Source organism: Hibiscus syriacus, unplaced genomic scaffold (assembly GCF_006381635.1).
Source record: "Hibiscus syriacus cultivar Baekdansim isolate YM2019G1 unplaced genomic scaffold, ASM638163v2 tig00111105_pilon, whole genome shotgun sequence".
NCBI classification, from domain to species: Eukaryota; Viridiplantae; Streptophyta; class Magnoliopsida; order Malvales; family Malvaceae; genus Hibiscus; species Hibiscus syriacus.
Window position 1 is genome coordinate 2,780,128 of NW_024062987.1, and position 17,098 is coordinate 2,797,225.

At 30.1% G+C, this 17,098-nt stretch overlaps 1 protein-coding gene across 1 annotated transcript; it reads right to left on the bottom strand.

Moving 5' to 3' along the window:
* Positions 1 to 13,076: 13,076 nt before the first annotated feature.
* Positions 13,077 to 14,694, bottom strand: LOC120154026 (dof zinc finger protein DOF5.1-like). Its single transcript, XM_039165884.1, has 3 exons — positions 14,509 to 14,694; positions 13,826 to 14,351; positions 13,077 to 13,628 (listed from the first exon to the last, which is right to left on the bottom strand). Exons 1-3 carry the CDS (start codon positions 14,557 to 14,559, stop codon positions 13,174 to 13,176), a joined length of 1,032 nt encoding a protein of 343 aa, XP_039021815.1. The 5' UTR covers positions 14,560 to 14,694; the 3' UTR covers positions 13,077 to 13,173.
* Positions 14,695 to 17,098: the final 2,404 nt, after the last annotated feature.

The window sequence follows — 17,098 nt, forward strand, 5'->3', positions numbered from 1 at the left end:
ATATTCTTATTAAAAAATTAAAAAAAAAATAATCGACGGTTGAAAACCATCATCGAAATTAATACCTCTAATAATTAAAAAAAAATAAAAAGTAAACTAATCTGATCTATTAAAGAACGACATAAACTGTAAAGAAAAAAAGGGTGAGATTTTTTCAGCCTACTTTGTTGCATAAATAACAAAACTCATGTATCGCGGTGGGGATTTTATACTCATCAACTTTTATCAATACGAAATGACAGGCAGTGGCGAATCACAATTTCCTCATGAATATGTTTTAATTCTAAAATTTAAATTTTATTTGATTAATTATTTATTTTATTGATGTATTTTTTTAAATTTTGCTTTTATTTATTTCATTCAAAAATTTCACGTTCTTAATGGATGTGTTTACCTCAAACAAAATAATAATATATTAGTTATAATGATTTAAATGTTATTAGATTTGATAGTTTAATATTCAAAGTTGTGTCTACTATCAAGTTTGTTTTATAAAAGAATATTATTTGATTGAAATTAAGAGCCGTGCAAGAAAACAATATCATTGAGTAATACTGAAAGGTTGAGAGTTATATTCGAACATATGTTGTTTTGTACTTATACTATATTATTAAAAAAACAGTGTCATCGAGCAATGCTTGGGTTTGTTTGGGCCAAAGTTTCGGCCTAATTTAAATTACTTCACTTGTCCATTTGGGCTGAGAATATAAAGAGGGAAAAGTGGTTCCAAAACTGCAATATTTTGTAACTTCCGGACGATCACTTCAAAAATTTATGCTATATATCTACTTAAAATTAATACATGCACCATTAATAATAAAAATAAAAGGTTATTATTTTTTTAAATATAGATAATAATAATATTAGTTAATTTATTTTTTTGAATAATCTACGATAATTATAACGTTATTGCATGATTGCATCTCAACAAATCAATTAGAAATCGTTAATATCCAATGTACCTTCTAGATAAATATATAATTATCATTTAGAAGATATATCTTACGGATATTTTAGATTAATATAGAAAAATATATATCTAAAAATATTCATAAAATAATATGAATATTTGTGATATTTAATATTATATCTAAAATTATCTATTAGAATAACCTAGATATTTGTAATATTAAGTGGTTAAGATGTTGACATGTATTAATAATCCAATGGCCACTAAAATCTATATATAAGTGTGAGTTTTACCATAGTAGTAGTAGTGAAAAAGAGGAAAATGAGTGTCAAAGGGGTGAGTTAGAGAAAGATAATTTAGAGCTAAAGAAGAGAAAAATAGTGGGGGTAAAAGTATAATATTGTAATTTTGTTTTTTTATTAATAAAAGTGTTATATTCCCTTGAATTTTTCGGTTAAGTCTTAATTGTTTTAAGTTCGTAGAGCACTTAGGTTTATATATGGTCGGTTATGCCGTCTGAATAATGTATAGTTGATAATGCCACTTGATCGATATATAGTTAGCTATATCGCTTGAATGATATATGGTTGATCCTGCCGCATGAGTATTGTTGTACACTAAGAATTTATAAATAAAAGGTCAATTTCGTATAATATTAACGGAGTATCTTATGTCCTTTATAATGGGTATGTTAGGCTCCTTGAAGTTTTCAACAGTTGAACTTGAAGCTAATATAGACTTCCTTCAATTTGGAAGTAAATTGTTGGAGGTGTTAAAATTGAAATTGCAGTTGATGTTGGAGCTCCTTGAATAAGGAGGAGATCTATAATGAGTCACGAGATTAAAGGTATAAATAAATGAAACAGTTGGTGCTTAAACTTCATTTTCCGTTTAAACTTTATTTTTTTGGTTAGATTTAATATTTCAAATTTTATCCGGCACCTTTTTGTTTTCATTTTTCCTATTAATATTAGTTATGGGTTAGATTAATATGGAGATGTTAATTTTTTAAAAGTTTTCCCTAAATGAATTAAGAATATCACTCTTATATTAAACCTAAAAAAATATTTTTTTTTAAAATTCGATAAAAATAAAATCATATAGGTTATTGGACATAAATGAATATTTGTTATTGATTTATATTCGATATATGTATATTTAGATTTTTTAACTTTATAATTAAAGGACGTAAGACCTTGTATGTATCTAGATGTCTGGGAAACAAATATCAAACACAAGGTAGCCAATACGACCAATTCTTAGGTCCTCTATAGTGGGCAGGGATGGACTGAGGGGAGGGGAGGTGAGGCGGGTGGGGGTAGTCACCCCTCTCTGAAAATTTAAAATTATTATATATTTTAAATTTCTATGTATTTTCTATTGAAAATATATTTCCACCCACTTGAAATTTTATAAGTTCAAGTTCGCCCCTAAGTTCAAATCGCTCCTCCTAACATAAAATCATGTATTCATATTTAATAATGGGTGTGCTGGCTCATCAAAATTTTCAACAGGTATTATGCTCTAAATGCTTCCTCATTAATTCTTCTTAATCTATGGATTATATTTTAATTAAATTAATGTAATATCGATGGTATTAGTTACTTTGTTCCATGGACTCATGATAATGATGGCTAAGACTAGAAATCTTTGCTTCCCCACTAATTTGGTACGTTGGCTCTATTTGTATAAGAAGTAAAAGAAATAGAATTAATAATTTTAATAAAAAATAAACAACAATAATAAATTGTGGGACAATAAAAAATAAAATAAACAATTATATTCAAATTGAGTGCTTCCTTACTCAATCTTCCATTTTCACTTCCATGCGAATTGTTAGGGTTAATTAAAACAAATAGACAGTAAAGCCAATCTCTTGTTTTAACTTATTTATTTGATTAATTCATTTTTTAAAAAGTAGACAAAGTGAATACAGAGTAATAAAGGTAAAGATAGAGAAATGGTTGTGTAAGTCATGTTTCATGAAATAATAAAGTATGTTATGCGATCAACAGAAAAATATGAACCGCGTGAACAACAAGACAGCCCACTTCGCTATTAAAGATATTAAAAGTGTATGCATATACATTGTACTGTTGTAATTAAAAATACATGTCTTTTTATCATCTTTTCTTTTGAAAAATACAATTTGCTTTTAAGTTATTAATATATAATTAACCGATATAGACATAGTGCTATAGCCCCCGAATTTTGATGTGTTGTGTATTTTTAAATTGTTTTATCAGTTTTTTAATAAATTATACTATCAATTAAATTTATGTCTGAGTTGATATCATAAATTAATAAAGTATCACTTGAGTAGAAAAATTATCAATAAACAAAACTAAAATAAATATAAAGTAAAATCAACTGTACTTATGTAATTTACTTAAAATATGTTTTTTATACTATAACTTTTCATTGTTCTCAAATCCTTATCCACAAAATAAATTATCGTTAAAAATATTAATTAAATTAAAATACGATTAATAAAATAAATGATTTTCTTAAATTAAACTACTCGTATTCAACAAAGTTACTTGTACACTCTATGAAAGATTTTCTTAAAATCTTTTTAATCATGTTTTATTTTCAATTTCACCCATAGTGGACATATCTAGTAAATTTCAACAAGAATTGTTGAATAGTATTTTATTCACAATTTTACAAGAAATGTCACACCTACTCGTGTTTCTATTTTCTATTCCTTTTCCTCTTTCTAATGGGCAGAATATATGATAATTTTATGTAAAAAAATTTAAAAAAATATACTTAATGCAACGTGGAAAATTTAATATTAAGCTTGATTTCTGATAAAAGTCTAATCGTAAGGATCATGCGCCTAAGTTGGTAAGACTGACTTTCCACATTCTCTATATCTTCATTGATAAGTAACTTTATAAATTTAAATAATCCAAAAAGATAATTTTAATGCTCATACACGTGCAACATTGAGTAATAAACTTGCAGCCAAACCCCAAAGAGAAAAATATCATGTCACTTGCATGATTTCTTAAGAACTAATTAAAGCCCTAATAATTCATCTTTTCTTTTTAATAAAAAAACCAAAATTGTTGGGTAGCCGTATTGGAATTTAATCATGCACGGAATGCCACCTAGATTTGGCATCCAATCAAAGTGGTATTTTAGAAAGAAAAAAAAGCTAAAGACAATGATGATGTCGGGGTCAAGTCCATGCATGGCGGTGCTGGTCTTTGGACAGCTAAAAAGTGACATCTTAGGATGCTATTTAACCTAAAAAGAAAACCATCACCCGATTTGATTGGCTTATTATTCAATAGGCCAACGCCAGCCACATCAAATAGTTTATATACGGGGAGAGAATTTGACAGGCATCACATAATTGATTTTTCTCTTTAACGTTGGCATGTTTTTGAACGTTGTTATTTTGTGTTCAACTGTGTTCTTATTGTTTCAATTACTTTTAAATTAATTAGTTTCGGATGAAAGATTAAAGGCATAGACACAGCAATAAACACCACAGCGTAGACACACGAAGTACAATCATGAGCGAAGATAAGGCAACATTACAAAAATAGACAAACATGAAGGGCAAAAGGATGGAATTATGCCATGAAGCTACACCCAAAGCTCCTTCTAGGCAAAGGATTTCAATGATAGATACAACAGCAAATATATATAATCGATATTTCTTTTTTTTAGATAAGCAAATGATATTTTTTTAAAAAGAAGTATTAAGCAATGTTTGGTTATATTTTTCAGTTTCATTTCTTAAATTCTTATTTTTCTTGAAAAACGAAGTGAAAAACACTAATCATGCATTAGAAACCTAACCGAATTTGTACTTCCCAATTAGAATACTGATAATTGATCATAATAAATTTAAACTAAATCCTCCAATGATTCCATCTAACTCCGATAATGTTTGAACTTGAGATCATAAAAACTTTAAAATCTCCTCCATATGATGAAGTTAATGGACAATGCACATGTGCTTTTATCGTTATATATTTATTCCTCTCATCACTTAAGAAAAAGGAATAAGAACTAGAGAAACAGGGAGTTGGGGAATATATTGTTAGAGAATGAGATGTAGCAACGAAATAAACAAGACGTTAAAGCTGCAAAACTGTAGTAGTATTGCACACAATTCCACGGGCCGCCCCATAAAGCATGGAGATGCTGTGTTTAGATTTGATTTACCTTGGTTTTCCGAGCCTTCCCATGGGGTTTGCTACCATCCTTCTTCTTTCTTTCATCATTTTATTACAGTGGGTTAGCGTTAATTTCATTGTTGGTCGTAAATCTCCACTTATATCCTCTTGACTGCTAAGATAACGAAAATGATGATGACTAACCGACCAAACTAGATCATTGTTATAGTATTATTTTGTTTGCGAGGGGGAAAGATAAAGGGTTTAGCTTTGACGGTGTAGAATGTGCTTTATTCGTTGTTGGTAAGCAGCCTTGGGTCTTGCAAAAGCAACGCTCTCAGATTCCTTCCTTTCAACATGACGCTATTCAAGTTGGAATATATATACTAATGTTTGGCTCAAAAACCCATGTGTAGTGTTTATGTGATAGATATTTAAAATTAAAAAAAAAAAGATTGTTTATACGGTTTAACTTCATTATTTATATTGTAACACCTCCAACCCAGATCCGAGTCTGAAGTGTCACATTGACTTTTCAAACAATTACTTTTACAAAAGAATAAAGAATTTCTAATTTATTAAAATAATTAATTTACAAAACATATCAGAGCGTAAAAGGTTCAAATCTCTTAATTACATGCCAACTATATATATTAAACAAAATACATACTAATCATTTATTTTCTGATCTGATCTGTGGAAAGGAGAATCTGACCTGTTTTGCTCTTCTTCGTTCATCTTCTCGATTTCCGGAACCTACGTGTGAAACAATCACACGTTAAGTCTATGACTTAGTGAGGCATAAAAACACATCTAATGTAATTTATATCCACTAACCATGCATGAATATTTTATACTATTATATCAAACAACTCATATACCTTTTTTTCATATAACAATTACATACATACACACATACATGTCATCATTTATGTTTTTATCATACTCTTGTAGTATCATCCTTCATATCTCTTATCTCTTGTTCATATGACCTCTTACGTTCATATTATATATCTTATAACAAATTCTTATATCATCATACAAGTCATTTATATTCATTCATACATGAATTAACATATATTCATGTATATCATATAACAGATGTACTAACCCATAACACACATATATCATGTCATACAATTCCTATCACACATCATATACATATTACATACATTGTATTCAAAGCTATCTCTTTATTAGCCCATGTACACATGTGAGAACTAAATATATGCGAGTACATTGAGGTTGTGCACATATGCTGTCACCACAGCTCGTATAAGTCCCATTGAGTGGCATGTGAAATATGTCCCGAAGGACCTATGCATTTGTCCCGAAGGACCACTATCCATATGTCTCGAAAGACATATGTAACCCTCGACTCTTGGCATGCCAACTATACCCCTAGTTCTCTTATCAAGTACCATGGGCAATATCATTTATGACATTTCACATTTCACTTTTCACATTCATATCACTAAGTCATATAAGTTCATGACTTCTTATCACATATGTCATATAAGATTCTCATGGAATTTCATATTTCATTACCATATATCTCCCATGTAGTCACATGAGTCATATCTCATAGCATATATCACAACATTTCATATCATATAACATATGATGCTAGCAAGATGTATTAATATATATATGTAATCACATAACTTATATCATATGACTTATTCTTTATTCTCTTATAATCACCTTTCAAATCATATCCTTTAAGCAGTTACTCTTATACATATTTTAATATAACCAGTATATCAAAACAATATCACTTATCTTACCGATTTTCATAATCATCTATATCATATAAAGTTTATACTAGTTTCATATATTGACTTAATTCAACTTCCCATATTTTGTTACCTAACATGTGTTCACATCTGGTTCCTATATATATATTTACCATATAACTAATATTAAATATTAGTATAAAATTTATGTTATTTTTCCTAGATTATATATGATTCTTATTTTATTATCATATAGATATAAATGCTACTTAACTTATCTCTTGTGATAATGTAACCATTGCATTTATTTTCATATAACTTATTGTCACCCAAATCACATATCACGTGTACACACACATAGATCACTTTCACATAGCTTATATTAACTTCCCAAGTCATTTCATATTACTTGTCACATATATCATATCCCATAACTTATCTTTGATGTTCATATAATTATATGTTTTACTCCATTTCACACCTAGTCACATAGTTCATTTCACATAACCTCTTATGTTCAGATCATATAACATATAAACTACTAGTTTCTTATCCAGTATATCATATAATATACTGGTAAAGTCTCATAATCCACTTAAACATATCAACTTTCATATATAGCTTATTTGACACATTTGTATACTAATTTATGTCAATATCTCTTAACTTATATTCTATTCTCATTTTTCATTTAATCACTTAGACTTAATTCATATAATTTATACCTTGTTATCATATAACTATTTATACATCCTTATCACGCCAAATAACATATAACCTCTATGAATTTATCCATGTATTCATGCATACATAATAGTCATATCTACCACATATACTAACATTCACATATTTATGTAATCAAATATTAGAATTAGACTCATCGCAAGTCTTATTTCCATACACATCATTTACAACTAGTATGCACTCACCTTTGCCTCACTTGCTATCAATTATTCCTATGGCTTACTTTCTCTTCTTGATCAATTCTAACCTTTCAGTCATTCCGGAACTTGCTTACGCTCGATGTCTACATAATCATACATTTATACATATCATTATTCTAAATAACATACTTTAATCCTTCATTTCTTAAACTAAAAGAAATGAGAAATTCCTTTTCTATTTAAAGTAGGTATTGGTACCCCCTATAGGGTATCGATACATCCCTTAACTGAGGTATCTGTACCATGCCTATCAATACCTATATTGCATTCTGTAATTTTTTGTTTCAAGGGGTATCGATACCATCCTTAAGGTATCGGTACCCTTTGAATATCTTCCTGAAATTTACTCTTGAGGTATCAGTACCTGTTGAATGGGTACCGATACCCCTTGCCCAGAAATCATATTTTCATTCCGAAAATTACTTCATTTCAACTCAATTGCTTCATATATCATCCCATTTCTTATTTTTAACTTACATATACATGCTTAAACTCTTTACTACTCATTCAATACATCTTTAACTTTAAAATACAATCCTCTACATAGAATTCAAGAATCATACTCAAATTTCAACATGTTCTAAATCTTATTCTATCACTTCATATCCCTTAATTCAACCATTGACAAGTCAAATTTAACTTCAAATTCTTTTTATCAATTCTTTTCCAAAATTTCATTTAACAACTCCAAATCTCTAATCTCTAATCTCTCTTAACTCCTTCATTCTTTGATTGTACCGTAACTTAAGCTTTCCTTAAGCTTATGTATCAACTAAGGATCATAACCCAACTTTAAATTTAGCAAATAATTAACCAACAAGAAACTCACCTTTTATTTTGGCTTCACACAAAAAGGAAGAAGAAGAAAACTCTGGATTCCTTCTCTTTTCTCTTCTACTCATCCCACGTGGGGATAATATAATCCCTCTAAAAAATATTGCTATTAAATGACCATTTTGCCCTTCCACTCTTTTCATATTTACCAGTCAATCATCTTGAATAAAATTCTTAATTAAGTCCTTGAACTTTTATCTTGTTTCAAAATCGAGCCCAAATTTTGTAATTTAGTCACTGACCCTGATTTGGAATGTTACATATATTTTTTTGAAAAATAAGTATACCAAAATGTTAACCTAATTTTATAATAGTATTAAGATTTGGACTAATCCATAGCATTAACAATAGTCAGATCACATTATATCAATAATAAATATAATAATTTATTTAGAAATAATATTGAAATGAATTTATATTCCAATCATAATATTTTTTTAATAAAACCTGCTAGTTTTATTAAAAAATAAAAATATTCAAAATTATAATAAGAGTTTATAAGTATCATCGTAAACTGAATGCATAATTTGGACATTTTCCTTTAATATTGAAACTAGTAACTTTATATCATACAATGACCATACATGAAAAAGGTTAAAACTCAAGCAAAAGACTCGAACGAAAAAATAGATACAAACAAATATGATTGCATCAATAAACAAACCATAAAAAGAAATTAAGCTATTAAGACTACATAGAACTGCAAAATAGATTCAAACATTGTGAGAAACTATCAACGAATAGAAAATCATGTTTCAAAATTCAATTAGAGGGTCCATAGGAGGGAAGATCAAAAGGATTACAAAAAAAACCATCTAGATTAGTCGTGATGTTGTCAAATTCAACCCTAAGAAAACATAAAATAAAAGGATCTTATTAAAAAATAAAAAAAACACACCAAAAATGACAAAAAAGTGCCATAAAGACAAAAACACACCAAAGGTAGAATTATTCTTATTAAAAACTAAAAAAAACAGAACTAACAATTGGCAACCAACATCAAAACTGGTGACACGGCCGACTAAACAAAGTCAAAGAAAAAAATGATCTGATTTTATAGAAAATTTCAAAGACCTTAAAGAGAAAAAAAAAAGAAACTAAACTTAAATTCGCCAAATTAGAAAAAAAATACTTATTTGCTTAAAGAGTATTTCAATTCTAATCATAATACTCATAACTTCTTTTATTTTTTAATCAATGATTTTTTTCAAAATAAAAGTTAAGTTTAATTGTACAAATGAAGTTGTCTCAGTGGTTAAATGGATGATTATTATTTCTAGAGGTCTTAAGTTCGATCATCAATGTCTACAAACAAAGTTGTTTGAACGCGTTCATTATCAAATGATTTTGAATCTTTAAAACATATACTACATTGTAATCACCTCAGTTTAATAAGTTAAGTTTAGTTATATTAACATTATTATCAATAACTCTATGGTGATTAATGTTTGTGGTTAGGAAGATGATGGTTGGAGTACATTTTTATGAAACAATAATCACAACACAGATTGTTTTATTTTTGAATTGAACCAAAACCCAGGATTTATTTGAAAAAAAATCATTTTTGTCATGAAATTGTATTGCTCTTTAATCATGAGTTTGGTTTTCAAGATGATTTCGGTACCTTTTATGTTTTCACTAATCTATACCTTTATCCCCATTTTGCTGAATATTTTGTCCAGCTTTCTGCAAACAGTAACCCAAATTTACCGGCCAATTCAAAGGACATTTTTAGAAAGATGAACAATAGCTTAAGATGTGGACGAGATCTTAATTTAATGATTATTTTTTAAAGATTTGGTTTACAATTCTGATTTTATATTATAATTTTAACAGGTAAAAAATTAAGAACAAAATAACTTACATATAGTGTTGATAATAATATGAGTATGATTATATTTTTTAGAAAAAAATAGAGCATTTTTTCTTAAAATATAATTTTATGTCTCAAACTCAAATTTAGTTGTCAATAATATAATTACATTAATTCAAAATGACATGTGTTTGGACGAAATGGGTGAGGAGACTGTTTGTTCTGTGACTTGTGTCCGTGAAGAGAGCAATGCATGACAGGAGCATATGATTTTGCAGTAATAGGAAAAATATATATATTGCCAAATTAAGAAATTAAAATTATATATATTTTTTAAAAATAAATAATTAAGTGAATGAAAAAGGAAAAAGAAAACAGCAACCATGAAGCGCGTGCATGTAAGATCCCATCACGAAGAACAAGAATCAACAGCACGAACTAAATAGTTTCCATGATAAAAAAAAATATTATTATTCTTTAAATATCTGAGTTCGAATACTATATATATCAAACATGTGAATTATTAATATCAAAAGAATAATAAATTAGGGTTGGTTTAATTTCTATTTTCTTTATTCAAATATAAACTCAAGGTATCTTTATCCAACTATAAGTGTTTAAATTAAGGTTTGTTTTTTTTTCAATGTATCTATAGTTATAATACGATGTTCAATGTAGTTGTTACTTATTACAAGGAAAACACATGATAATGATATATTTATGTATTTAAGACGAGTTTTAATTATATAAAATTGAGTGGGATTTTGGAGTCTTTTGAGAGTTTTGTTCTTACATTAATCGCTGTATTTATACTGAGTTAATTTATGAGTATGACTATGGATTTCACTTCACTCCTCCTTGTTTCTAACATCTCAATAGAAACAAGTACAATCTCAACTTATGAACAAAATCATTGGTAGCTGTCTCATGTCTCACCTAACTGTCACCAATTTATTAAGAGAGCTTTTTCTTTCACATATATTATCATTACATAAATAGGTACATACAATATTCCCTATTTCTTGTGAGCCTCACCATGCAATAATGGCAGCAATCATCAATAACATAAGGACCAGTGGTTGAGTCTTCTTGTTACTACTCGAGGATTAAGGCTCAATTTCTGGTCTTGTCGTTCTCTCTCTCTTTATCATAAAATGTACAAGATTACGAACTTAGAATGAATGCACCATTTTATTTTTTAAAAACAAATCCATTTAACTTAGAATGAATGCACGATTGTTTGGAAAATAAATTATTTTGATGTTATTATCAAATAAGAACTGCCCGATATAATTGCCAGTATGACACGAACTTAAACGAGGGGGGGAGAGTTCATTTTTTTTAGAAACATGATGTCGATCGACGACCATTTATGCACTAAAATTTAGGTGGTTGTGTAGTTCAACCTCATTTGGACAATATTACGAGTAGAATGTAACATCGAACACATTGTAAACATGCGTAAATAAATATTTATACATATTGATAATCGTTTTGCAATAAAATTGTTTTGGAAGCTTCTCCATATGTCCAAGATTGAAGTATGAAAGTCCATATCAACTAGGAGGGCTCATAATTCTATTGTTCAATAGTTCCATTACTAAGAGGACGAAATGGGATTTTGGATAAGGTTACTTTAGATGTATGATTAACAAGAGGCATACCTTGATAAGTCACTACATCGAACCTTTAACTCGAGGATAATAAAATGAAATTTTAAGAGACGTAAAAAAACAATTAAATGAAGAAAAAAGGTTTATAAACGTGAAAAATGAACGAGTCTCACAATGATTCTACATGCTTACTCTAGGGATGATAATGACTCGATTATACGAGTACATATTTTTTTTAATAGTCTAGGACGATTATGAGATAATATACGTTCATAATCTTTTTAGCTACTGCAACGCACACACACTCGAAGACGGAACTGCTTGAAACCATAATTAACCTCTAGAGAAAATAACACTCCCTTTAACTATTATGTTTATTAATTTTTTTTACATTTTTATTTAAAAATTTTATTCCAATCATTCACTCTATTAGTATTTTATGTCAAAATATAATTGATATACCAATACAATTATACTAACTTCAAAAGAAAACTACTTAAGAACCCACTAAACATATATGGTAAATAATAAAATTCTGACCGAATATAATTAAACTTAAAATTTTCAAATTATTGAATATTTTTTATTAATTTGTGGTAAGTATAATATAATATATGTTTAAAGATAACTCTTAATCATTTGACATTGAATGTTTATACCCCTATTATTATATATTTGAGCCCGAAACTTAAAGAAATAATAACAATTCATTTATCACTAACGTTATTTGATTCTTGCTCAGATATATGAATATTAAATCTCAATTTTTATCATAATACGGTGACTGCCTACATATTTTCACCATTATATAAATTAGATATGATAATGTAATATTGAATTGCTTTTAGCCTCGTAAGAAGATCATCAAAATACATTTAATTGTTAATACAATACTTAACTTAAAAGCAGATCATATACATCCAATCATCATCAGTAAATGCAAGCTCTATAAAGTGGTATACTCACTATTGAAAATGTACTCATGCGTTGAAATCAACCCATCGTAATAAGCAAAGAAATATGTTAACCAATTCTAGGGTTTTAGTCCACAGATAACAGATTCGATAACTAAGTTACTTTGCTTTCATCACTGTTAATGAAGCTAACATTAACAAAAACAAAAGAAGCTTCAACACCCAGTTCTTTAAACAAGAGAGAGAGAGAGAGTAAAAGAGAAAACCCCAAATCTACAAAGCATTGCTTGTGGATAATGAACTGAAACTCGAAAGACCCGTCCATTGAGTTCCACCCCAGTATTGATCATTCCCTTGAACCCCCAAAAAAGGCCGACTATTATTATTTTCTTCCATTTTCACTGAAACCATTTGGGTTGCCGTTGACGAGCTTGGTATCTTAGGTCGAACCTGATGACCAACACCATATCCCGATGCTTCAACCTCTCCACTTTCAAATTGGTACGAAGGTTCCAAGCCTCCAAAGAAGGGGAATTGTAGCGGCGGCGGCGGTTGTTGTAGCCGCCACTGGTCCAAGCCACTCATGGTCAAAAGTGAAGTACCAGCACCACCACCGTTGCCGCCATCCCCACCGGCTCCACCTAAAGCACTTCCTATTTGAAAACTTAAGGGATCGTTTGTTCCTCCGAGTGGAGCCGAAATCGAACCGTAATTCAACCCCGTATCAGCTGCACTGCCACCAAATTCATTAAGATGAACTGGTCCAAGCCACTCATGGTCAAAAGTGAAGTACCAGCACCACCACCGTTGCCGCCATCCCCACCGGCTCCACCTAAAGCACTTCCTATTTGAAAACTTAAGGGATCGTTTGTTCCTCCGAGTGGAGCCGAAATCGAACCGTAATTCAACCCCGTATCAGCTGCACTGCCACCAAATTCATTAAGATGATGTAAGGGAGTCATGAACCTAAGTGGAGGAGACTGAGGTCCAACTCCGAGGCCTAAAATATCAGGTCTTCCACATCTGTTTGATGAAATCGTAGTATTCGAGGAACCAGAAGCCGTTTGACGGTCGCCGCTCACCGGAGATTTCGGTTGATTCCCTTTGCTTCTTTTGTTCCTACGGTATCCGCCTCCCACCGGAACATTCCTTAGGGCACCCCCTCGGGTCCAGTACCTTCTACAAGCTTTGCAGAAGTGACGAGGCTGTGTAAGGCTGTAGTTGTTGAAGTAGCAGAACTTTGTGTTGGTTGATTCACATCTTGGGCACTTTAGTGCCACCTCCGGCGACGGTATGTTGGCCATACGAGCTCGATCCGCCATAGAACCTGGCCGGATCGAGCCTGCTCCTCCACCTCCTCCATGTGGTTGTGGAAGTGGCGGCGGTTGAGGAGAAGGAGGAAGGTGTTGGGTGCTTGCACTGCCACCAGAACCAGCTTGATGATTTGGATGCTGTGAAAAAAGGGAAATCAAATACTTGGTATATTCAACAAGATATTAACAAAAGTAACAACAGCAAGAATATTTATCTTTTGAAATCTGTTGCTTTTTCATCAAACACTTCAAAAATGAATAAATTCAAAGAACAAAAAAAAAAAGAAACCCTTACTCGTTGCCAGTTGGGTGGATCAAGATAAGCAGGGATTGAAGTAAAAACCATGGTTTCGATCCTTGATTAATTTATTTTCCTTTTGTAAAGGCAACTAATAATGGGGGAGAAATGAATCACATCAAACAAAGAGAGAGTGTTAGAGAAAGAAAGCAAAGGAAAAGAGAAAAGGATGAGATGTGGAATGAAGAGAGAAGCAACAAAAATCAAAAGGAACCTTAACTACTTTATATATTCTAATATATTTGCATAATAGTAATAATAATTTATTTATAATTAAGTTATTATTGTTTATTCTCTCACTCGGTTCTTTTTGTTTATTGATTTTTAGGGTTTTTAGAAGGCGATGTTTCTTAACCTTTAACCTTTTTTTACTCCCACCCAAAGCTGGTCATATAGTGATTCTTATGTACATAGAGGCTCTCCTCTTGCAGTTGCATGCAAAAAAAAAGTTCACCACTTTGAAAGAGAGAACATGGCGAAACCAGCTTATATTATTAGGAAGCTTTAAGCCGTGGTTTCATGTTAGAAGACAAATTTATACAATTTTAGAATGGACGAACTTATAAAATATTTAGGGATAAAAAAATATGAATAAACAATATAAAGAAATAACCTAATATAAAAACCATTGAAATTTTAGAGGACGATTACCCCTATCAACCTCTCATTTTTTTCATCATTAACTTTAACTATGATTTTATGATGAGTTTTTTTAATTATAAATATACTCAAATTTATAAGTATAATCTACACTTATATTCGCACGTCATTTAATAGATCTCTCAAGTATATAGCAAAAATAATAAACACGAATCAAGTTACCTCAATGGTTAAAAGTATGATTGTTATATTTAGATGCCCTGAGCTCGAGCACATCATATAGTGAGAGAGTTTGTGTGTTCATTGTCAAATGGATAAGGAACCTTTCGAACCAATATTATATTGTAATTATCGTTCGATTTAATAAAAGATAATAAAATAACAAATCGTAATATATATATATATAGACAAGTTCATTAAATACTAAATCCAGGATTGATGAATTTAAGTCTGAAAATCCATTTAGAGATTTTGGTGAAATATAATTCGTTGCATATTAATAAAAAAAATTATCAAAACATGTTAGTTGTTCTGCTTTGGCATGAGCTATGATTTCCTTTTTTTATATTTTAAATGTTAAAATTAAATCCTACAATTTGTTCAGATTAAAAATATTATTTTACACAGAAAAGGAACCGAACAGCAGATGTCATGGCTAAGTTGAGTCGAGTGAGAGATAGACAATGCCACATTTTTGCAACTCCTCCCGTAGACCTTTATCCCCCGGTTCGGGTTGTGCCTGTTTCCGTTGCAATTAGTTTGCTTTAATATTTGGCATGGGCTCCACAGGCTTCTTTTGAGGGCGTGCCTTGTTGCGCCACAAATTATTATTGCCATTTTGGTCCCCCAATTACATAAGAAGGTTTAGGAGATTTTATTGTTGTCCCAACTTCTTCTAATTACCAATTTGATTCTTAATTTCCTACTACACCTAACCACATGTTTTCTATGGCATATCTAGAAGGTGACAATTTTAGATTTAGTCCCTCTACTATCAAAAATATAATATTCAATGCCTCTATTTTAACGTAGCATAATTTAGTCTTTATGTTTTCATAATGTGATTAGTAAATTAGTTCAATTTGATAACGTTGCTAGTCGCAACCGTTAATATGATATTGTGGAAATTATTATTATTACATGATACAATCATGACCACATGAAAATTCATTTAACAATGTATGACTAATAATACATTCATAAATATGTCCATAGTAATTCTTGAAATTATTGAATACTTTTGAATTTGTAATGAAGGAACAGCGAGAGATCCATTATACCAATCTATTGCTGCTACAAGATGTGTAACCATGACGGTAACTGCATCGTCTCCTTCAAATTCACCGCCTGCAAAAGAGTCGGGTCTACACAAAAAGGCAATGCTACTGACGCTTATGTCCTTATAAAAGCTAAAGATAAACAGTGGTGGAAGGGAAGACTACTAGATCCAAGGTACTACACGAGTTCTGATTGATGAGTGTGAAGATTGGTATTTGATTGAAAGAAAAAGATGAAAATTTCTCGACTTTTCTCTTAACTCCAACTTGACAAAAATAAAAAATGTGAAAAGGAATTTAGTGTTTAAATTGAAAAAAATTAAAAGGCAATGATAAAAATGGAAGTAAGAAAAATGTTGTGTGATAAAATATATAATTTACCTAAATTAGATGAGGAAGGAAATTTAAAGCTAGCATTAGTAGTCCAATTCAAAACTACCTCATATTCATACCGGGCCATTCTTAATAGTCCAGAATCGAGTTTGCTTACAAGGGCTAAGTTTTCTGCTGGGTCAACCCAATGTTGAAAAACGAATCCATATTTTCACATAAAGTTATGCAAAAATAATCAGGGACATTTTATCACAAAGGAAAAAAAACAGTAACATCTCTTTGAAATCCCTTCATATTTTTCCAAAAACAGTAAAAAGTATATTTTAACTTTTAGGGTAAATTACGTGTTTAATACCTAAACTATCAGTTTTAGTACC